At 40.2% G+C, this 24,636-nt stretch overlaps 1 protein-coding gene across 3 annotated transcripts in view; it reads left to right on the top strand.

Annotated features, from left to right (window-relative positions):
- Positions 1 to 24,636, top strand: part of VPS8 (VPS8 subunit of CORVET complex) — a 135,377-nt gene that overhangs the window by 103,988 nt on the left and 6,753 nt on the right. For all 3 annotated transcript variants that reach the window (XM_089509435.1, XM_089509436.1, XM_089509438.1), the window contains 2 exons: positions 3,961 to 4,130; positions 5,898 to 6,066. In XM_089509435.1, the coding sequence (XP_089365561.1) occupies positions 3,961 to 4,130; positions 5,898 to 6,066 (339 nt within the window). The remainder of the gene's footprint in view (positions 1 to 3,960; positions 4,131 to 5,897; positions 6,067 to 24,636) is intronic.

Here is a 24,636-nt window from a genome sequence, read left to right as displayed (position 1 = left end):
ATTCTAAACCTGCTTTTCTCATGATATTCTCTGCATACAAGTTGAACAAATAGGGTGATAGAAAGCAGCTTTGCCTGACCCCTTTGCCAATTGGGAACTATTCTGTTTCTTTGTGTTCTGTTCTAACAGTAGCTCCTTGTCCTAAATACAGAATTCTCATCAGGACTATCAGATGTGATGGCACTCCCATGACTTCAAGTGCCATCCATAGTTTTTCATGATTTATGCAGTCAGATGATTTGCTGTAGGCTATGAAGCTCATACTGATTTTCTCTTCTAGAATTCTTTGGTGTGCTCCATTAATCATCATATATTTGCAGTGTGGTCCCTAGTGCCCCTTCTTTTCCTAAACCCTGCTTGGACCTCAGGGATTTCTCTCTCCATATATCATTTGAATCTGTACTGCAAAATTTTGAGCATAATTTTGCTTGTGTGGGAAATTAATGTTATGATCTAGTAAGTTGCTTTTGTGTCTCCTTTTTTGTGGATGGGGATATATATTGATCATTCCAAACTGTTGGTCACCATTTTGTTTTCCATATTTGTTGGCATATTTTAGTTAACACTATGGTTGGTTCTGTTTGTGTGGATTGTAGCAATTCAATTGGAATATCATATCTTCTTGGTGATTTATTCTTCCCAGTTTCTCTTATTGCAGCTTCTACCTCATTTTCAAGAACTTGGGCTTCATCTTCATATGGTTCCTCCTTCCATATCATTCATTTTTCATTTCTTTCATATAACTCTTCTGTCTATTGCATTCAACATATTTTTATATCTCCTTGATCATGTAGTATGTTCTTTTTCTTGTCATATAGCATCCTGGCCCTTAGTTTGAACTTATATTTGAGTTCCTGGATCTTATGGAAGAGGTCTCTCATTCTTCCTTTTTTGTTGTCTTTTATGCCTCTGCATTGTTCATTGTAATAATTCTCTTTATTCTTGTGTACTAGTCTTTGTACAGTTTCATTCATGGTTCTGGTTTTGTTCCTATCTACCCTTTTTGCCTCTCTTCTTTACTTGAAGTGTTTCATCTGTTATCCATTGTTTCTTCTCTTTCTTTTTGGCCATTTATAGTGTGTTTTGCATTCTTCTTTATGCCCTTGGTTTCTGCTCATCCTTTGGGTCTTGTTTGATAGTGCTTTATAATGCAAATCTATTTCTTACATTTTCTGTAAATTCTGTTGAGGTGTTGTTCAGATGTTGTTCATTTGTTCACAGAGTTTAGACACCATAATACCTAAAATTTTGTGAAGGACACAAATATTCAGTAGTCCAGATCAGAAATAATACACTAACAGAAGCTCATCCAATACAGTAGTGTGTGGTACCTGACGTTTCTGTTTATGCAACTAAAATAGCATGTAAATTTGTTGTTTCAGGGTTTGCTTGTTTATAGGCTATAATATCATTTATGCTGAGATGTTTAATCTTGTGCTGTTCTATAATTTTCGAGGCTTTCTCATTTGTGTGAAAACCCAGCCTGTTTGCTCTCCATGTTGTATACAGAACTGTTACAGTTTACTGGTTGAAAATGTAAAGAAATCCAATTCAAAACTTACTTCCAGCCGTGAACTCTCCAGGGATTCCTAACAGCCTCAGATTTTCCTATCTCCCTGCCCCCACCCCCCATCAACAAAAATAACACTTAACCTACTTTGATAGCCTCTTGTAAGGATTATTAAGCTAACATATCTTAAACATTTTTAATACTGTAAAATGTTTTATAAAATAATATTGATAAGTATTATGTGTTTGTTCCTAACATTTGATATTTGCCATTATTTTTTTTCTTGCACTTTGTTTTGTTGCTTGTGTTTTTCCACCAGTGTGTTTTTCAAGGTAGTCTTAATCATAAATCTGTCAAGTGTTCTTACTGATTTGTTCACTTGTATCTCTATGTTGCGGCTGGGAAGGACCTTTTAAAGCCATTTAGAATTTTAATATAATATTGTGAGTGCTCTTACCGAACCACAAAATGACTCCCATGGTAAACAGGGTCAATCACAACACACATATTTTCCTGAAGGCAAACAGGTGAGGCTAAAAGAAAGTAACTTGCTCCGGAACCAAAGTTGAAAGCAAAGTTAGAATCTGAGCTTCAAAACATGAAATCATCCTTTTGAAACCACATATTTCTGCTCGAGCATCCATAACACAGAAGGCAAATCAATGAAGCCCTGAGAAACAAGCAGAGGTTGGATAATGACCTCTTGTGCTTAGAGAAACATGCACACTGGCAAATACACCACCACCACTAAAAGGGGGAGTGTTTAGACAAAACACATGAAACATCAAAACTAACTAGCCATCTAATATACTTCTTTCCAACATATGCATACACACACAGGGTACTGACAAACACTGTTTTCTGATAGTAATTCTGGACCCCAGTTTTGGAATAAAGATAGTTGTTGAGACAGTTAGCAAGTCGAAAGACCTAAAGCTAGATGCCAGCCAAGATGTGTGTGACACTTGTGGCACTGGTAATGTCAGATTGGCTTCACTTGGGAAACTAAGGAGAGACCTTAGCTAGGTTAGTGTTGAGATAATTAGCTGCATCTAATCAATTCATTGAAAGAATCTGAGCTATAATAATACATGTAGAAATAATAACAACAACAAAAACAATAATAGAATAACAACAACTTCTCTATTGTGGCAACGGCACGTACATGTATGCACTACACAATTCAGTAACTAAAAACTGAAAAGTATATTTTCTGTCTGCCCTTAAACTAACTCAGTTGATTGTTTTTCAAAATTCTGCTATAATGTAAATCTTTTGCAGAGTGGTACTGCATTAGCCTCATGCTGTATGAAGTTAAGAGTCTTAAAAGGTCCCACAAGATTCCTTGTTGATTTTATAAACTATTATAGTTCCATAACAACAGAACTTTCTTTTAAATACCCAGTTCACTTCTAATATATATTGAATCACAGTTTTTCACTTTTCTAGTACCGACATATGTATTAAGATAAATTCTGAGTGCAACTTTCATAAACTGATTTCATTTTTTAATGAGATAGAGTTTTGATGATTCATCTGCAGTTTAGCAAGCAGAATTTCTGAATTAGTAACTATCTACAAAAGTGTTCCTGTTTATTTAGGAAATGACTGTTTAATTCAATAAATATAGTATCAGTTCAGGCTCAAGCATTATTTGCAAAAAGACTCACACCATGTTTTTCCCCATCTTCCAATTTTTTGATGTGTTTTGTTTGTTTTACATTTCTACTACACTACTTCCACTTTCCTTAACATAATCAGTTTTTAAAATAATATTGTTGGGTTTGATCTAGAGATACCCTAGACTTGTGTAAGCATGCATATAACAATAGACATAACTCATCAAGGAATGTAATTACGAATATAAAGAATGTAAGAGAGTTTCAAGTATAGTGTTGAGATTTTTTTACTAGTTAGCAGATGCAAGTAATTGAGATAGAAAATAATTGAACAAGGAATTAGCATGGCAAGTATGTTTGTTAGCTAGCATAATTTATAAAAGCTGAATATTTAGAGTTGAATGGTTATTTAAGGAGATTTGAAGTTTTTGAAATAAACATTATAGATAAATATGCTACAATGAATATTCAGTTTGACTATTTTAAAAAACAGAATCGCTTTTTAAAGCTAATGGAATAGAGATGGATGATAAGAGTTCATAAGGTATAGCAGTTATTATTTGCAAAAGGATGTAACTAAAGAAAACTGTAATAAGATGGCAATAGATGACACTTGACATTGCAGAAAATATATCACATATGTAAAATAGATTACGGTAAATGCTGAAACTGCCAGAATACAAGAACAGCATTTAGAGTGTGTGTCTAGACATGTCATTTCTGCTCTTAGTTAATCTCCTTGATGAGATGCTTTGCCACATGCAGAATGTAAGTAGCATGCTTAATAGATTGAGTGATGTCTTTATTGTATCCTTCTTTTTGCTTGACTAGACTCTTTTGGAGACAACAACCAACCTACTCAACCATGACCTCCATTGGTCTTTACGTAATTTAAAAGCATCTGTGACTAGAGGGCTCAATCCCAAGCAAGATTACTGCTGTATTTGTCTGCAGCAATACAAGAGAAGACAAGAGACTGCTGACCAAATCATAGTATTCAGGTAACTAAGAATCAAAGAAGCTATAAACAGTGAGTGATCCTGGCAGAAAGGACATAAAGGCTAGCAGTATGGGAGAAAGTCCATATAGCATGGATCATTTGCTGAAGGAAAAAAGATGGCCCAAGGTCTTATCCAATTTTTATTTTAACAGAAACCAGACATGTTTCAACTAGTAGTCTTCCTCAGTGGCCAATGTGAATCTTGTGTTGTCCAATATTTCCTTCAAATAAAAGGCTATACCAGTGTATAGTATTGTATAAACAATACTTATATAAAATAACAGTGCCATCACTTAACACAATAAGGGAGTGTGGGGAGGGAAGGAGAAGAGGCATTATCATTTTGTATGATTCTAAACTCTTATTTGGTGGAAATATTGGACAACATAATAAGGTTCACACTGGCTTCCGAGGACAACTGCTAGTTAAAATGCATTTGGCTTCTGTTTAAATGAACAATTGGATGAGATTTTGGGCCATCTTTTTACCTTCAACAAATGATTTATGCCTTGTGGGACTTCTCTCATACTATTTATAGTGTGGACTATGTAGTGAAAATTTGAATAATTGATTATTTTAGAGTTTATTATCATTGTTATAAATTTACACACACACACACACCTGTATATGTTTTACATTTATACCCTTACTCTTTTTGTTTACCTTTTGTTTACCTTTTGTTATTTCAGTGAGTTAGGTTTTATCCTTTCCTTTTGTCCCATTTTATTGGAAGGACAAGACAATAACTACTTAATACTACCACCCAAACCCATAATTGCAGGAAAAAACAGTAGGTGGAACCTAGTTTATAGATCCCTTCATGCAAAGATCCATAATTTGGTTCTTTGATTTAAGGTAATAAAAGATACAGAACATTCAATAATCGTAGTATGCTTGCTAGAATCACTGATACTCCTGAAAGTTAGTAGCACTGAATGACTACTTTTGAAGTCTGATTATAAATTCAATATTTCAGGTAATCATATGTTGGTTTTATCCACAAGTATAAAAAAAAAATGTGGCATGGACCAGCACATCATATGTTAGCCTACAGAGAGATTTTACAGTTTTGTCTATTGGAGAGAAGGAACAGGACTCTCTGTTCAATTATTTGCCTTCTAAATTATTATTTATTTCATCCTTCCTACATTATTTGTACATGATGTGGGGCCTGGATTATGGTTGCTGCCTCTTCAAATTCCTAGCATTTTACTGGCCATAAACTAGCTTTGGGATCAGGCAACATGGATAGAGATTTTCATGCCTCAAATTAGATATGAAGGTTTTATACCTTGCTGTACTACCGAGGAAGCATTATTTATTGATTGTTATATCCCTTCAGAGCTTGTGTGACTTTTAGTCTGAGGTTATTTTATAGATAGTTTAGCCTAATTTCTCTCTAGGAATTTGAATTCTTTTGATAGCTAAACCACTGGCCTATATAGAATATTGGAAATAAGATTTGGGCACTGCATGTAATTGCAGTGGGATAAAAGGAAAGGACATCTGTTACTTTGGATGTTATTATCATAGGTTGAAATTCTGGGCATACCTGACTGAAAGTGTCACTGAACAAAGTAGGACTCACTTCCAGTTGAACAATGCCTAGGGTAACACTTAATATCTCTAAAAATGTTTGTTCCCCTTATTAATGCTGTGACATTTGGGTTAGTAGATGTATTCAGAACTACTTTTACAATGGAAATGTATTATTGAATTTAGTTGTGCTTGTGTGCAATATCATTGGTATAATTTGTCTCTGTAACAGCTGTGGCCATTTGTACCACTCTCTTTGTCTGATGAGTAAAGAATGTGGAACTGAATCAAAGGGACAGATAAGATGGACTTGTTTTAAATGCAATGCAAATCACAAAGGAGGAAAACTAAGTGAAACTTCCTCAGAGTTGAAGAAGGGAACTCCAGTATCTCTGGCACAGGTAAGATTTGGAGAAACCTCTTCTCTGTGGGAGCTAAGGAACACTGCTGCAAAATAAGGCTGATATTCCACAGAGTGAAAAATACTACACTTCTGCTATTTGGAAATCTTTTGACGTGGTTCTTACCATATTGTATAGCGATAATTTTGATTGAACCATGTGTATTTCTAGAGCAATGAAAGGTAAATGACTGTGTCTTGTCCTAGTACAGTGATTCCCAAAATGGACAGCTGAAAGATCCATGAGGGCAGTGAGGGAAAAGGGGAGCAGCAGAAGCCAGTGCGGAAAAAATGGGACAGTGAGGGGGGGGGGGGTCCAGTATTGGTGCACGAGAAAAACAAGGGGACCAGTGGCCTTTAGGACCGTGGTGGAGATAAGGGTTGCATGAAACCTCTTTTGAGGGTCTCTTAAAACCATGATGCAGGCTTGCTGATTGCTTCATGTGATGGTGTCTCCTGGCTTTTTGCCTGTGCACACAAGCTCACTCCCTTAGCCATGAGTTAACAGTAGCAGTGGTAGTTGGGAAACCTGTGTGAGGCGTGGTCACAGGGCATTGATTCTGTGGCTTGAAATGACACTCTTTTGGGACAGACTGGAGCAAGGAGCTAGAGCACATGGTGCTGGGAGAGAAACAGTGGCAAAAATGAGCTTTCCTATTTGGGATCCTACCTGAGCTTTGTGAGCTTTGCTGGAGCTTGGCTGGCTTTCATTAGCAGGCTGAGGGAAGAGGTAGCAGATGAAACGATGTCTGTAGGTGGGGAGACACTTGAGCTTTGTGGGGAAGATGTGTCTATCTGGGGGGAGTATTCAGGGTCAATTCTTGGAAAGAGTCCTTCACCTTGGCTCCTGTAATTAAAAGCTCTCACTTTTCCCATCCGTGCCAGTCTCCAATCCAGAACATGTATCCTCTATAAGCCTCCTACACATACATTTGCTGTGCCCATCTCTGCCCCGCTGAAGAAAGATTTAGAGCCCTTCCTCACTGGGGAGAAGCTTCTTCTCTTGCACCTGGTCACCTTGGGAGCAGTGACTGTGTCACCAGTTGAGCAATGACTGAGAAGCCTCTTGCCTACACTGGACTTTGCCACAAAGGTGGCACAAGTGAAAAAGTTATTGGTCACTGCTCAACCAGCCGCACAGTTACTGCTCCCAAGGTGACTGGGTGCAAAGGGAGCAGCGGCTGAGATTTCTTGTTTCAAATTTGCAGTAGAACAATACACCTAATATTATAGGCCCGCTGTCCTATTATATATTTTGATACTTTTTCTGTAATGCTACTGTTCCATACAAGGACCATCACAAAAAATGGTTATTAGTAATCTGCCATTTGAGAAAGTAGGTCAGCTGTTTATGCACGAGTGTATCATTTTATAAATTGATAGCTTTTGCCTTCAGATATCAGAGGACCATTTCATAAGCTAACCCCATCTGTGGAATGACCTGCCAGAACAGATACGACAGCTAAAAATGCTGACTGCATTTAAAACAGCATTAAAGACATATCTCTTCCAGCAGGCCTACCCAGTCAATTTTAAATCATGACTTTTTAATTTGTATATTCTAAATGTGCTCTTATAAGTATATTTTCATGGCTTTATAATGTTGTATTTTAACTATTGATTTTATGTGGGTTTGATTGTGTTTTGTATTTTAATCTGCTGTACCCTGCCATGAGCCTTGGGTAGAGGTGGGAAAGATATAAACTTACTGTCATCGTCATCATCATCATCAACATCATCATCAATATTATTAAATGCCAAAGAGTGAAAGGGCAAAGCCAAGGAGAAACAGGCAAGGCTCTTTAGATTTCATATTGTGATCTCTGTATATGTTATATGGGAGTGTACACATGTGTAAAAAAATTACATTTACAGTAGTCCCTTGCTATCCATGGAGGATCTGTTCCAGATCCCCCTGCAGACAGCAAAAAATGTAGGACCTTAAGTCCTGTTCTTTTTAATGGTCACAGTTGTGTGTGTGTGCACCCTTTGAAAAAGCCAGGGCTTGCCATCCATGGAAGCTCGGATTTGCAGGTGGCAAGTCTGTTGTTGGTGCTGGCATGCTGTATGTAGATATGTGTTCATTCTGTAAAGTGCTTAATACTAGACAGGAATGGTAGTTCATCACTAAGGATGGTATAGGCCCAGTTGAATCCGGTTTTAGATATAGTTGTTCAAAAGAAGTGGGGAGGGAAGTGTACTGGGTCACATCTGAATTCTGTGCATATCCATTTTGGGGTTAGTGTAAACAGAGATGAATTCTTCCCACAGTTAAGTTTTTTTTTACATGGAGTGTGGAGTGTGGGTGTGAGAGAGGGAGTGTGTGAAAAATCAGAACATAGAAAATGCCTTAGAAGCAGTGCTTCAGCTAAATTCTTCCCAAATATTGAATTTGCATTATTTGTAGCTTCATCACAATGCTGACTCATGTTGAGTTTGCAAGCTGCTTAATGATAATTCAGAAGCTTTAAGTAATCCAGCTGCTAAGGCAAAGTAGTAGAAAATCCTGATTTTAGAGTATAAATGTTGTACGCTTGAATTGGATAAGAGAAGACTAATATCCATTGAAGACAAGGATGACTGCGGTGGGAGGTGATTTGTGTATCTATTGTAGAGGATGCCCAGTGCACTCAAAAAGATCTCATGGCCCTGCGACTTGATAGTACTCAGTTCTACAACAGCTCAAACAGAAAACAATTAGATTTACCTTGAATGCAACATTTAAACAGATTGTTTTAGTGACAATTTATTATTTTACTCTGTTTGCACTGAAATACAACTGATTCATGTATTTTCAGCTGTGTAACACTGATAGTTGAATAACTTTTTAAAAGATTATCTTTGTTTTCAGCATCTGTTTTTAGCTGTGTGCCTTACAGTTTTAATATAGTTTAGCCTTTGTAGTTGGTTTAACATGAACTAGGTGAACAGTTTAAAGTCCTTGAGCATCTAAGAAAAAACACTATTCATTTTAGTGCATCCCCTTCTCCCACCTCTAAGACTACATTATTTATAATCAAAAGTTGTATGGGCTGAATATTGTCAGAGTTTGGTGTTTGTTTGTTTTACAAAATGTAGAAATTTTCCTTCTGCAATCCTCTGATATTCCTGTCAGATGCATTTCTGTACAGATGAACAGAAGACACTTTTGGACTACCTGAAAAGTTTTGGATGTGGATGTTTCTGTTTTGTTTAGAATGCTTTGAGCAAAAATGGATTGGTACTGGAAATGCCACCAAGCATCTGGAGTATATTTCTTAGTACCATTTCTTCTCTTCCAAAATGGACTGTCAGCTTGAATTCTGAAGTAGTGTTGAGATTTATATGTGAACTGACAGCAACCCAACACACTCTGTTCTCTCTCTCTCCCCCCTCCCCCTTTCTGTGAGGATTTCTCTTGGCAACCACACTGGAAAACATAGAGCATGGAAGGGAAATTGTTGTTTTTTTTAAAAAAAAGGATGGAGGAACTTCCATTGAATATCATTTGCATTCAGTTTCAGACTTGAATGTTACTGGGGCAATTTTTCTTTAGATCTCCTGTCTGCAATGAAATGCACCTTTTGTGTTTTTTAAAATAACAGGAACAGGACTTCCAATTATACCAAGTGTAAGCACACCTGCTTTACACCCCCCTTCTGTTTCCTTCCTCTTGGTTTATAGGCCAAGGCAAGCAAGGAGTAAAGACAGAGCAGCCCCACATAGTAGCCAGTTGTTCTCGGCAAGAATTGCACACTACTAGTACCAGCCAGAAGGAGCAATTTCAGAAATGACAAATAGCAGTATAGATCATTTGGGCCCAAGGCAATGTAGCCAGCAGCTAGACTAGACTGCAGCAAAAATAGCTGAGGAGGATGCAAGAATCAGCAGCCTCACCCCCATGCACATATCACCAGCTCAAAGGACGATGGTCATTTAGCTTCCTCCTTTTCATGTTCACCTATCATTCATGGGCTGATTTTTCTGATGGTGAGGTACTTTCTACAAACAGTTCCCTTGGTTACAGAGCACACATGAAGATGCCTAAGAAGCTCAGCAGAAATAGAGAAAATCAGTTCACTGTTTTAAAACCTACAGTGACTGAAGGCCACCAGTAGTGGCTAGATTAATGTGGTAGTTTCATTTTCTCTCAGGCTTCTTAACTTGTGCTCTGTATGTGTGTTAATAATTATTTCAAACGAGTAATCATGTCTCATCCTATTAACTGAAACGATTTCCAGAGGGGTAGCCCTGTTAGTCTAGTGCAACAAAGTCTTTAAGACTAACAAGTTTTATTTGGAAAAAGCTTTCATGCATTGAAGTCTATTTCCTGTGAATTATACATTGATAAATTGGCTAGTCACTGACACTTTGTTGTTACTAACAATTGAAAGGAATGGTCCCTTTCAAAGGTTCACATATTACAGGCTGAGACAGAATAGCTCTAAATTTGTGAGAAAAGTCATTAGTGCTTCTGATGCCTTCAGTTGATAATTTAAATGAGAGATTTCTGTGCTTTATGCAAAAGTCCCTTTCTTTTAAACAAGCCTTTGAAGAGTTTACCAGATTAAGCTGAAGTATGATTTTGTCAGTGCAGTGATGGATGTTGCTTTGAATATAAATTCCACGCTCTTCATCAGTCATAGTCTTTGCCATTTATCTGCAGTTTAACTGAATAACATAGTGATTTGCAATGTTTCCATTGACCTTTGGGTGATTAGCATAGCTCTAAGGCGAAACAAGTCTTTGCCTTTCCAGTCCAGGTTTGAAGCAGGTATGCGCATGTGCATCTTTCCATAGATCAGGTTGGGGGCTACAATTTTAGAAAATGTTGGTAGAATTTTTCAGCTATTTTCAACAAAAACAACTGAAAATGCTGTTCTACCGACCAGAAACCCTTTTTGGGCCACTATTTTGGCTGACATATGGCCACACCTGAAGGGCCCAGATGGGCAAGTATGGCCCAGAGGGGAGGGAAAAAACCACCCACATGTAGTTGCCTACCCCTGCTATAGATTGATGCAGAACCAAGATAATTACATTTGGGAGAAGAAGCAGTTGGAAGTTACAATGCCCCAAATGTTCCTTTTGAGAAAGAATAACTTCAAGATATTTATTGCAACTATAACATCAACAAGTTAGATGAGGTTATAGTTGCCATAAATATCCTGAATTTGTTCTTTCTCAAAAGAAACTGGAATACAGTAGTTATTTCTGTAACCCTATCACATATCAAAAGCAAGCTGAGATGCAGTGAGAGAAAAGCAGATGACACTCATAGCATTCCCATTTTCCTTCCAGAGGGAGACAGTCATAAAATCATGCTGTGACAAGATCTTCTTAAAGACATAGGTTGCTTTCACCTTCCAACCTCATAAGGTCCCATCACTAACATTTGTCCTGCTTTTAATCTTTTAATACTATCTGTAAGTGTATAACGGCTAGGGTCTCAAGAGTCTCCATAAACCAGTTTCAATATTTTAAGTAGCATGTATGTTCTTCTTGACAGTTTATAGCAGGGGTCGGCAACCCCCGGCCCGCGGGCCAGATGCGGCCCGCCGAGGCCTTTTGATTGGCCCCAGCACGGTCCTGCCGCCGATTGCCGCGCTGCTTCCGTGCCGCTCCGGGTGCCATTTTGTTTCTTAAAATGGCGGGTGAAGTTTTGCGTGACATTTCCCGTCGCGCAAGACTTCGCCACCATTTTAAAAAACAAAATGGCGGTGGACCTGTAGGAGGCCCGGTGCAGTCCAGCAGGGCTCCAGGGGCTGCAGCGGGCCTGTAGGAGACTGCCGGCGGTGGCCTCTGCCCTCCTTCTTGGCCTCTGTGGAGGCCAAGGCCTCCACAGAGGCCGGTAAGGGGCCCGCGGGGCTGCCGCCACCGGCCTCCCCCCTCCCTCTCGGCCTCTGTGGAGGCCGAAGCCTCCGCAGAAGCTGGGAAGGGGCCCGCGGGGCCGCCAGTGGCGGCCTCCCCCCTCCCTCTCAGCCTCTGCGGAGGCCGAAGCCTCCACAGAGGCCGGGAAGGAGCGCACGGGACCACCGCCGGCAGCCTCCTCCCTCTGTCTCGGCCTCTGTGGAGGTCAAAACCTCCGCAGAGGCCAAGAAGGAGTGCCTGGGGCTGCCGGCGATTGCTGCGATCGCCGGCGGCCTCCTCCCTCCTTATTTATTTATTTATTTATTGGCTGCGACCCACCAGTTGTCTGAGGCACAGCAACCCAGCCCCTGGCTCAAAAAGGTTGCCTACCCCTGGTTTATAGTAATCATTTCCTTTTGAGTCAACCACTGTAAAACAAACTAACTTAATTGAGAAATATACAGAAATAAAGTGTCTTGTGTGAGTTAACTTCAAGCTCAGTATGGATATATTAAAGTCAAACACTTGACAGGCTTTTAACCACTCTTCATCCCACTACCTCTCTCTTAGTTGAAGCACTAATCAGACCCCAACTAGACTAGAGTAGACCAGACCAGACTAACTGAAAGAACCGAACTCTACATTTTTAAATTTCCCCTCTCAGCAGGGGCCCTCACCCATCAAACACAGTTGGTTGGATTTTGCTCCTTTTGTGCTGTCCGTTGCCTGGCAAACAGCTATCAACCTGTTCTTCACTCCAAACTAGTCAGTGGAGCACACTCCCTGGGAGGGTGGAGGAGTCTCTTTCTTTGGAGGTTTTTAAACAGGCTGGATGGCCATCTGTCAGGGGTGCTTTGATTGTGAGCTCCTGCATGGCAGGGGATTGGACTGGATGGCCCTTGCGGTCTCTTCCAACTCTATGATTCTATAAGTGCTAGTTCTGCTTGCTAGCTCCTTACCAAAGCAGAAAGAGAGAGAAGAGGCTCTGGAAGGATTGTAAAGGGAAGCAAATATGACATGTGTTTATGAAGCTTGAAATTTTACTTTTTAGAAGAAAGCACATAACATGCTGAAGCCATCTGAATAGTGGTAGCATGTTTTACCTTTACATCACCAAAATGCTCCTGATGTAAAACATGGAGCCTTCTTGAGAAATCAATTGTTCTCTGTCTACAAAGAGGCCTGTGATATCACTGGAATGGATATATATTGGATTGCAAAAGGTAGGTCCCTGTTGAGATGCAAATGCACTTTAAATTTCCTGAACTTTGAAAATCTCCCTATTGCCGCATGGCCAGAAGGAGGAGGAGCCCGCCTGCAAAAGATATCCTCCCCATCATAACATCTTTACTAAGGACGGAAACGGAAACGACATGTAGGCATCTGACTAACATCTCCAATTGTTTTGTTTTGTTTTTCCTGTTTGGTTTGTAGCATCTTGCCTGATGAAGAAGCCCATAAAGCTTTTGAAGCTTCCAGCAAGTATATTGTGCATTTCAGTTGGCCAATGAAGGTATCACTGATGAATTTTTGTTTGAATAGTGGTAGGATGATATTCTGGGATACTAAAAATTCAGTGGCAATTAAGTGGCATTCTTTTGTGCACTTACTTAGGAACCTGTAATCAGTTGGACTTCTTTCCAAGTAAAATTCACAGGACGGCAATGTTTTAACACCAGATGCTCCATTCGGCAGAATGCTATGGTTGCCTCAGGCAGCTTTCTGGGTACATTTTGCCTCGTAACTGGGAAGCAGACACTAGAACAGAACAACTGCTATTGCAGATGTCATCTCTATGTATATAAATGTATCTGTGTCGATCTGGAGCGTGCATGTATATACACACCACACACACACAAAATCTATTCCTGACACACTGGTGAACCAAGTTTGAACCCATTACTTTTCAGGGTTGTCATCACTAGACTTCAGGACAATTGACTGCATAAGATCATGGGTTTTATCCAGTGGTGTCACCTGATAGTACAAATCTTCTACTGCTTATTGAAACCTTGGTTTGATCTTTGTGCAAATGTCAAAACTAATGCTTGGAATCAGGTTTCAAAGGCTATTCAGCGACCCATTATAACTTCATTAGGCTGGATGTTGCTTGACCTAGATGTCCTACTGCCACTGGCTCTGCCACATCATGTTTCTTTTCTTGCTATCATTGGATATACCTCTTGTCTCCTAGAACTAGAATCATGCAATATCTAGCATTCCTCATTTCATTTCCTCAGGCAGTCTTTCTGTGAAGTATATTGATATTTTTGTTATAAGCCAGTTGGGCACAATGTACGATCATAAGGAAATATTACTCTGAAGTTTAATAAAATAGATTTGGAAACTACCTTGTATACAAATCATCATATAAATAATTTGAGATTGTAACTTTCTCCATATGATTTATGCTTCCATTGGATTGTGTTTGAATAGATGATAGTGCCTAGAGATATCCTTCAAATTCACTATGGCTTAGTGCAAGGATATTTATACATATTTGCATGGAAGAATTTCAAAAAGGTTTGGGTTCTTTTTGCTATGACTTTGGAAAGGGTTTCTGAAGTCCTGTTTATACATGGGATTTAATTCAAAGCAACCAGATATTTAGAGGGTCTGAGCAATCTAATATCTAGATTATCACACGCAATTGCATTCTATGGGGAGTCATTCCAAGCCTGATTGTAAGTCAGTCCAAAGTTACTCCTGATGTAGGTGAATTCAGTGAACTAGCGAATTCACAAATCTTTTTCCAAGGTCAATTCGAATCCAATTTGAATTGGTCTTGGTGTGGAAAGCAACTTTGCTTCGGTCCTGGTACACTCCCCCCCCCCCCAACAACCTCCAAGGTGCCACATTTCCCATGATGTGGTGCTGCAGTTTTGCTCCATTTGCTTCCGGTACTCCTTCAAGAATGGAGGATGCATTTGGATGTGGCTAGGAGGGATGACTATAACAGAGGATACATTTGGAGGTGACTGGGAGGAATGACTATAACGGAGGATACATTTGGAGGTGACTGGGAGGAATGACTATAACAGAGGATACATTTGGAGGTGACTGGGAGGAATGACTATAACAGAGGATACATTTGGAGGTGGCTGTATGTATACTTGAGACCACACGTGGCAGGAGTTGTGGGCATTGCTAAATTGTTGAAATAGAGTAAATAGAGTAAAAAAAATAGAATAAAATAGAAGGGAAGAAGAAACGTGAAGCAATCATTCACATGAGGCTAGCATTCATGTGAAACTGGAACCAGGAAGTGGCCCCCTTCTTCACCCCGGAAGTGCAAAGGTTCATGATGCGTTCGGGGCCCCACTGAACATGCGCAAGGGTGCCAATTCAAATTAGTGAATCTGCATGGTATGTACTGGTGTAATCATTTATTTTACACTCGCTCCGCTTTGCCTCAGGAATGACCACAGTTTCACTCATCATGTGTAATAATTAATCACATGAATTGGCTTGGATTTGAACTGAATCTACTTCCCCTTCCCTTCGGAATGGCTTTGGATTGGAGTTCCAATTTTCACGTGTGATAAGGGCCATTGAGTCTGCAATACTTTACAGCGCTCCATAAATAAAGGTTATTAATAATAATAATAATAATAATAATAATAATAATAGGTACCCTGCCCTTATTGTAAGTCCATATTACTATGGGATTTACTTTCAAATGAATATGATTATTTGACGTTGTTGTTGTTGTTGTTATTTTTACATGCCTTCAATTTGTTTCCAACTTACGGAAACATGGATAATAAAAATTACAGATAATGGCTAACCCTATTTTTTAAAGAATATTTTTATTGAAAAATAAATCACAAAAAAGCAAAAGGTACAGTAAAAATGTAAATATAGTGATAGCATGACAACTTTTAAACAACTATTATATCATATATGCACCTTGAAAACAATTACATAAATAAATCCTACTTCATCTTTTACACCTTTATGCTTAGATTAAGATTTCACCTCATCCTAATTTCCGTCCTAGTGAGAATACCCTTCATATTTTGTGTAATATGATATCATGATATCTCTGCCTTAAATTAGATCTCTTTTGGTCATGTCATCTTTTCTTGGCAAGTTTCTTCAAAGGACATCCTCTTAAAGCTGAGAGTTTACATGGCTGACCTGGGACCTTGGTCTCTAGAGTCATAGTCCAGTGCTTAAACCAGTGCACCACACTGGCTCACACCTGTTCTATATCTGTTAAAAAAGGTAAAGGTATTCCCCTTTGACAAGTTTATCTGTCCGACTGTAGGGGGTGGTGCTCTGTTACTAAGCTGAAGAGCCAGTGTTGTCAAAGTCAACTCTGTGATCATGTGGCCAGCATGACTCTGCAAAACACTGTTACCTTCCCACTGAAGTGGTACCTATTTATCTACTTGCACTTTTACATGCATTCAAACTGCTAGGTTTTTCAGAAGCTGGGACTAGTGATGTGAGCTCACTTCATCATGCGGTGGTTGGGTCTCAAACTGCCGACCTGGTGATTGTTAGAGTCAGCATCTTAACCGCTAAGCCCCCGCATCCCTTCTATACCTGTTACTTAATTTATTTCATCCTATCTTTCTCCCACTATGGGACCCAAATCAGTTCACAGAAGATTTTTAAAAATACAGTACAGGTAAAATTACAGTGATTATAATAAATAAATAAATAAATATATTTAAAACTGATTGAAAACATTTAAAACATAGCATGAAGATAAAAGTATAGTGTGCATGCACAAGCACGCGCACACACACACACATATGTCAAAGGCACTTCTGCAACAGCTAGTCACTGAAAGCCAGTCTAAATAAAAATATATTTAGAAATAAATAAATAAATAAATAAATAAATAAATAAATAGGTCTTTGCCTGCTGCTGGTTAGGGAGTAGACGGGGGTCAGCTAGTCTCCTGTGGAAGAGAGTTTGACAGCCTGGGAGCAGTGATTGAGAAAGCCCTCTCTCACATGCCCTCAACAAATGTGTCTGTGGCAGTGGTAAGACCAAGAGAAGGCCCTCCCTTGAAGATCTTAAAATTCAGCAGGCTCACATTGGGAGAAGTAGTCTTTCAGGTGGACTGGACCCAAGCAGTATTGGGCTTTTTAGGTCATAAACAGCACTTTCACTGGTGCTCCAAGGCTGTCTCTTGATCTCTGAGGAGTTCTTCTTTACTGTCCTTCAGAGACATTAAACAATATGGCATTTTCTTTAACATGGACAGCTGTGTTAAAAGGACTGGAGTATTAAGTTTTATCCCACTGAATAAACATTTCTCTAACCTATGTCTTCAATTCATAAAATGTGAAAACTAGTGGTTTTATTGGCAAGGATGATGTGAGGGTTGAAATGATGGGGAGCATAAAAACATGTTATACTGCTACAAATTGTATGTTTTGGAAGCTCTGTTGTTTTGTGAATCACCCATAATGGTCAACAACACATGCCATGGTTAACAACTGAGCTTCTTGTTTTGAGGAGACAAATAATAATAATAATAATAATAATAATAATAATAATAATAATAATAATAATAAATTTTATTTATACCCCGCCTTTCCAAAAAATGATCAAGGCGGCTTACAAATGTTAAAAACAGTTACAATAGCATTTACGATACAAAATAGATTACAATATAAAAGTTAAAACATTACTACAAAAATGGGAACAGGAATTTAAAAAAAATACACATATCAGGGTAAAAACAATCTAATCACAAATATTTCGGGGTCAAAGGAAGAAAACAAGGGGCAGAGGAAATCAATTAAACTAAAGAGGGAAGGCCAATCTAAATAAGTATGTTTTTAAATTCTTCTTAAAAGAATCCAATGAGGCGGCAGAGCGAAGCTCTAAGGGGAGCTTATTCCAGGAAGACGGGGCAACGATGGTAAAAGCCCTCTGTGAGGTCCTTACAAGATGTGTTCTAGGAACCTCTATCAGGTTTGTCCCGGATGATCTAAGTGTGCGGGGCGGATTATGTGGGGAGAGGCGGTCCTCCAAGTACCCTGGGCCCAAGCCATTTAGGGCTTTATAGGTTAAAACCAACACCTTGTATTGAGCTCAGAAGCGAATAGGCAGCCAATGAAGATCTTTTAAGGTAGGTGTTATATGGTCCGACCTGGAAGTACCAGCAACCAGTCTAGCTGCCATATTCTGTACGATTTGCAGCTTCCGGGTTTGGTACAAGGGTTGCCCCATGTAGAGCGCATTGCAAAAATCCAATCGAGAGGTTACTAAAGCATGTACAACAGTTTCAAGGTCCCATTTCTCCACTTGTAGAGAGATCTTGTAGCACATTTGAGACTAACTGAAATAAAGAAATTGGCAGGCTGTGCTTTGTAGGTGTCACTCTACTTCTTCAGATAGTGGAATGAAAACCAGGGACAGACATATATGTATCATTGGTATGTGAGAATGTCAGTTCAAATTCAAAATTCTTTGTGTATGGAAATGAAGTAACAAGTCCAGTTTTAATGATGGTCCTTAGTAAGCAAAGACCCTGGGAACTGTCCAATGTTTATGGAAATGAAGAGGCAAGACCAGTTTGGCATTGGAAACTAGTCTGTGGGTGAAGAGAATAGATGAGTGTAAGTTGCCCCCCTGAGGATGGGGTCAGATAGTGTTAAAATGTGTATAGTGAATCAGTTCAATCCATTGCTGAGGGACTGTAGTTTGTGGATTAATCCCAATTTTGCTGTTTCTCTTTCCAGTCTACCTTTGTAATTCTTTTGTTCAAGGATTGCTGTTCTGAGGTCTGAGATGGAATGCCCAGGGCATTCAATAGTCATCAGTTCCTGCTAATAAAAATGTCAGTTTTTTGAGGGGATGTGATAGCATCTCTAATATGAACAGTAAGAGGATCAAGGTATTGCGATCTTACACCTAGATACAAAGTGCACTCTAGAAAAAAAATAACATAAATCTTCCATCTTTCTGCACTCTGTGTTGGCTATGTCATTGTATTGCGTTTGCACTTGGTTAAAAGGATTGAAAGGTCAGATGACCAAGTAAAGGCTAAATAAGGTGGCAGTTTTCAAGGATAAATGGTAAAGTTTTACATAACAGAGCAATAGTTAAAACACTAGCACAGCTTTTTCCTGGAGATCAGTGTCAGCTAAACATCTTGCAACTTCTAGTCGGGCACCGTAATATCCTTTTGCAACCAAATAGCTCACTGAGAATTCCAAATTAGATACAAGGTGACAATTTTTTATAGTCTGATTCTGGGTTCATTTCTTCATATGCCATTAAAACTAAAGGAGACCAGCTGAAAAATTAGTTTGAGACACTACTGAATGGCTTTATTCGGGGCCAATGTTTTAACTGAGCAGTTTCCAGAGTTTATATTGTACTGAAATCCAACATTGCCACATCGGCGTAGAGCCACACTACAGCTCCATACAGCAGCTGGGCAAAAGCTTACTCTTATAGAGCTCAAGGAGGGGCACCACAAACCTACCGTCAGCACCTGCTGTGTACCAAAAAAATTAGCATTAATTGTTTTTGGTTGATGCTACAGTGGCTTTCAAGTTTGTGGACCACCATCCAGAGTCCTTAAATGTTACCCCCAGGTATTTATAGTAGCTAACTTGCTCCAGTTGTTGGTTATTAAGTTGTCATCAATATTTGAGAGCCTTTGTGGCTGAAGAGTGGGGTATAAATACTCCAAATTAAATAAATAAATTTATGTCTTCTCCTCCCTGGGTTTTTGAATAATTAACATTTAGAAATTCTTTTTCACAGAGCTGTCAAAAGCCTGTGCAAGCCCGGATGTTTATAACAAAGAAGGATGGTATCATCATAAACATATATGTATATATAAGATGGAAATATCTTTATCTTGCAGGCTGGGGGGGGGGGGGGACTTTGCACCTGATAGAAAAGAAATTATGTCATTAATGTATATTTAATTATTAATTAAATAAAAAGGGGCTAACAGGCACCCTTGATGAACACTCTTATTAACAGGAAAGGCTTCTGAGAGACTGCCCTTAGCCATTATTACATAAACTGGAATTATTATACTGTCCTTGAATTCTCTTAAGTAACTTATGGTTAATATTCAAAGAGGCCAACATATGCCACAAACGTGGCAATGGTAGACAGTCAAAACCAACCCTGAAGTCTACAGAGGCCACAAAAAGAGAGTGGAGAAGTGGAATATTTTTTCAGTAAATGATTTAAAAGAAAACACTGGCCAACTGTTGATTTGTCATGACAAAAGCCAGCCTGCTTTTCAGCCAAAAGCTTTTCTGAGGTCATCCAGGTTTCAGGTTTTTCGAAAAGATGTGTTGCATATAGCTTACTAATCACATCCAAAAAGCTAACTGGCCAATAATTCTTCAGATCAGATCTAGAGCCTTTCTTGGATGTGGGGACCACTATTTCCATTGACCAATTAATCCACTGGTATATTATTGACAGAACTGGAAATTTTTGCTTGAGTTGTAACTGAAAACACAAGATCTTTACAAGTCTTAATCTTCCTTGGACAGGCAACCTGGAATATTACAAGCTGGATAAGAGTCTACTTTGAAAAGTGAAATCAGCTCCAGCAGTGCTGGTATAACTGCTGTAAAATCCACCTAGCTAGTTCACAAATAATTAAAAAATGTATAGTCTCCTTCCTGGTCCACTGATATAGTATTACATAAGAGGACTAGACCAACCTGAAAAATAGTGTGGCTAAATAATTTCCCTTGAACATTAATCACATGGTCTTTAAATTGTCTATGGGTGGGAAAAGACCAGCCTAAAGGGGTGGCATGACACCATCCCTAAAAGAGCCAAGTGGGTGCCCCAGCAACCGCATACTGCAGCCCCACTCCACTTTCTTCCAGCACAAAAAATGCAGCAAAATGCCGCTCCTTTTTGCATCAGAGAAAGGATGGCATTTCTGCCATGGTGGTGCCTTTTTGGCACTCCTGCGGCATGCAGCATCTAAACGCCATGCCGCCAGAGTGCTGAAAAGCTGCCCCCAAGCCAGAGGTGTAACACTGGCTTCAGGGTGGCATTGGATTGTGCATAGGAGCCCTGGTGGCGCAGTGGTTAAATGCCTGTACTGCAGCCATTCACTCAAAACCACAAGGTTGCGAGTTCAAGACCAGCAAAAGGGCCCAAGTTCGACTCAGGCTTGCATCCTTCCGAGGTCGCTAAAATGAGTACCCAGACTGTTGGGGGCAAATTAGCTTACTTGCTAATTAGCTTACTTGCTGTTCACCGCTATGATCTTTAGAATAGCGGTATATAAATAAAACAAATTATTAATTATCGTGCATATGCCACGGCCCCACCCTACTGGGAAGCCATCATATTGTGCCAGTCTATACTGGCCCTATATCTCATTAGCAAGTAAGCTAATTTGCCCCCAACAGTCTGGGTACTCATTTTAGCAACCTCGGAAGGATGCAAGCCTGAGTCGAGCTTGGGTCCTTTTGCTGGTCTTGAACTCGCAACCTTGTGGTTTTGAGTGAATGGCTGCAGTACAGGCATTTAACCACTGCGCCACCAGGGCTCCTATGCACAATCCAATGCCACCCTGAAGCCAGTGTTACACCTCTGGTGTAACAGTCTCTTCCAATGGAAAATGCCAGTGCCTTCCAATTAGGACCTATCGGGGCATTAAAATCACCTGTTAAAGTAAAATGGGCCTCAGGATATTTAATATCCAATGAAAATAAATATTCTTCAAAATATTCTCACATATATCCAGAATGATACTTAGAATTTTGGGGTGGAATATACACAGTTATAACAAAATATATCATATTTATTATTATTATTAATCTTTATTTATGAAGCGCTGTAAATTTACACAGTGCTGTACATACAATCTTTTTAGTTAGACGGTTCCCTGCCCTCGGGCTTACAATCTAAAAAGACATGATACAGAAGGAGAAGGGAGTGGTGGAGGGAAAGGGGTAAGAGCTCCAGCAGTTCCTCTCTACCTCCAAGGCCTGGACCAAGGCAGATGGACTGGAGGGAGGGCTTGGCTTCATAATGGATGGTTAATCTTCTTCCAGGGAAAATACATACTCTCAAGTAGGATAATACAAATACAGTACATAGCAATACAGGAAATGGTTTGATAAACAGGCACCAAAAGAACATCAAATAGTAAGCGACAATTATGCAATGCCTGGGAAGGCTTCTCTGAACAGGATGGTTTTCAACTCCGTTTTGAAGCTGGTTAAAGAAGTGATGGCTCTTGCTTGTGGGGGAAGAAGGTTCCAGGAGTGAGGGGCAGCAAGTGAAAAGGGGCGAATCCGAGATGGGGCAGAGGAAATCCTGGGCTGAGACAGAAGACCTTGACGACCAGAACGGAGGGCCCGAGTGGGAAGGTGAGGAGAAAGAAGGTCTGATAAGTAAGGAGGGGCCAGTCCATGGAGGGCTTTAAATGTCGACAGCAGGAGCTTATACTGAATGCGGAAAGGGAGGGGGAGCCAGTGAAGGGATGCCAACACAGGAGAGATGTGGTCAGAGCGGTGGGTGAAAGTGATAATGCGTGCAGCTGAATGCTGGACAGAAATTAAAGGACGGAGGTGAGAAAGAGGAAGCCCAGCCAGGAGGACGTTACAGTAATCAAGTCGTGAGATCACTAGGGCATGGACCAGGATCTTGGCAGTAGAGACAGAGAGAAATGGTCGGATTTTGGCAATATTGTACAAAAAGAGTCTACAAGCCTTGGCTGTGGTCTGGATCTGAGGGATACACGACAGAGAAGAGTCAAAGATAAAAGCAAGACTGCGGGCTTGCTGGACTGGTTGAATAGAAATGTTGTCCACAGAGACAGAAAAGGAGTGATGAAGGGTGGGCTTAGGAGGAAACACAAGAAGCTCCATCTTGGACATGTTGAGCTTCAAACGGCGATGGCGCATCCACTGCGAGACAGCTGTAAGGCAAGACGAAACTTGCTGTTCAAGCCTTGGAGAAAGGTCAGGGGCAGAAAGATACAGCTGGGTGTCATCGGCATACAGATGGTAGGAAAAACCAAAAGAGCTAATGAGTTTACCTAAGGACTGTGTGTAGAGAGAAAACAGAAGGGGACCCAGAACAGAGCCCTGGGGAACTCCAACAGATAAGGGAACAGGAGAAGAAATCTGACCACCTGCAACTACTGCAAAAGATCTGCCAGACAAGTAGGCTCTAAACCAGTCAAGAACAGAGTCTGAGAACCCAAGGTCAGAGAGTATATCAACTAGAAGACAGTGATCAACGGTGTCAAAGGCTGCAGACAAATCGAGAAGGATGAGAACAGAGTAAAGGCCATTAGCCTTGGCCTGTAAAAGGTCATTCAAGATCTTGGTGAGAGCTGTCTCTGTAAAATGCCTTGGGTGGAAACCAGACTGAAAGGGATCGAGGATGGAGTTGGCTTCAAGAAACTCAAGACAGCGCGAATAAACAACCCGTTCCAAAACCTTAGAAAGAAAGGGGAGAAGAGAAATCGGACAATAGCTAGACAAAGAGGAGGGGTAAGGGAAGGTTTTTTTCAGAATTGGGGAAATGAGAGCATGTTTGAAGTCCGACGTCATATTCAACTTGAGGGAAAACTCCCATGGTTCAAGGGCCTAGAGTATCTATCAAATGGGATTTCACTCTCAATGAGGTGACCACATAACATGTGAGGCCACCCCCGTGATGATCCATACAATTACTGCTGTTTCCTGGAACTAAGTATGTTGTGTAGTCATTAAGGCAGATATCATCAGCAGACCGTGTTTCCTGAAAGCAAACCATATCAAACTGCTTTAGATACTTATGAAATTGAACATTCAGATTCTTATAGTTCCAGCCAGGTATGTTCCAGGATAAACACTTGAAAGCCATTGGTCACTTTTGATCACTATCGTTACATAGTGAGATATAATCCTTCCAAGATTTTAAATAGTGCATATAGCAGGTGTCAGTTTCAGTCACTGCAGTTTTCTTCACCACATCATTGTATCTGAATTCTCTCAGGGTTTCCTCTATAGTCTAAGATTATTTTGTCTTGATGGGCATACACATTGACCTGGATTCTTCACTTGTTTATAATTCACTTCTGTGTGCAGCTTTTGTACTTCTGTCTCATCCTCCAGGTCAGGGGTAGGCAACCTGCGGCCCGCGGGCCGCATCCGGCCCGCCAAGGCCTTCCAAGCGGCCCCCGAGCACTCCTGCCGCCGATTGCCACCGATTTCCCCCGGTTTTTTGCCGCTCCGGGCGCCATTTTGTTTTTCAAAATGGCGGCCGAAATCTTGCGAGACCTCAGGATGGCAAAGGTCACACGAGATTTCACCGCCATTTTGAAAAACAAAATGGCGGCGCCCGTGTAGCAGGCCCCTTGCAGCCCCTAGAGCACTCCAACAGGGCTCCAGGGGCTGCAGTGGGCCTGCAGCAGGCTCCACCTCGCCCTCCGCCCTCCTCCTCCCAAGAGCAGGGAAAGGAGGAGGAGGAGGCAGCAGAAGGAGGGCAAAGCCAGGGAGAAACGGAGCCAGAGCAGCAGCTGCAGCCACAGGTTGGTTCATTGGGGGAGGGGGTTAGGTGGGTGTTCTTTGCAAAATGCCCTCCCAGTAGTCCTTTGTGGCTTTTCTTTGCTTGCTGCCTTTTATTTTGAGTTGCATTTTAGTAATCTCCATGCTTGTAACTTTAATATTAATATTATTATTTAATTGCCCTGGTGTTCTTTGCAAAATGCCCTCTCAGTAGTACCTTGTGGCTTTTCTGGGTTGAAAGAGTGCATGTTTCCTGCCTTTTATTTTGAATTGCA

Source organism: Sceloporus occidentalis, unplaced genomic scaffold (assembly GCF_023333645.1).
Source record: "Sceloporus occidentalis isolate IW3139 unplaced genomic scaffold, rSceOcc1.0.p SCAF_2, whole genome shotgun sequence".
Taxonomy (NCBI): domain Eukaryota; kingdom Metazoa; phylum Chordata; class Lepidosauria; order Squamata; family Phrynosomatidae; genus Sceloporus; species Sceloporus occidentalis.
This window is presented reverse-complemented; position numbering and strand designations above follow the sequence as displayed.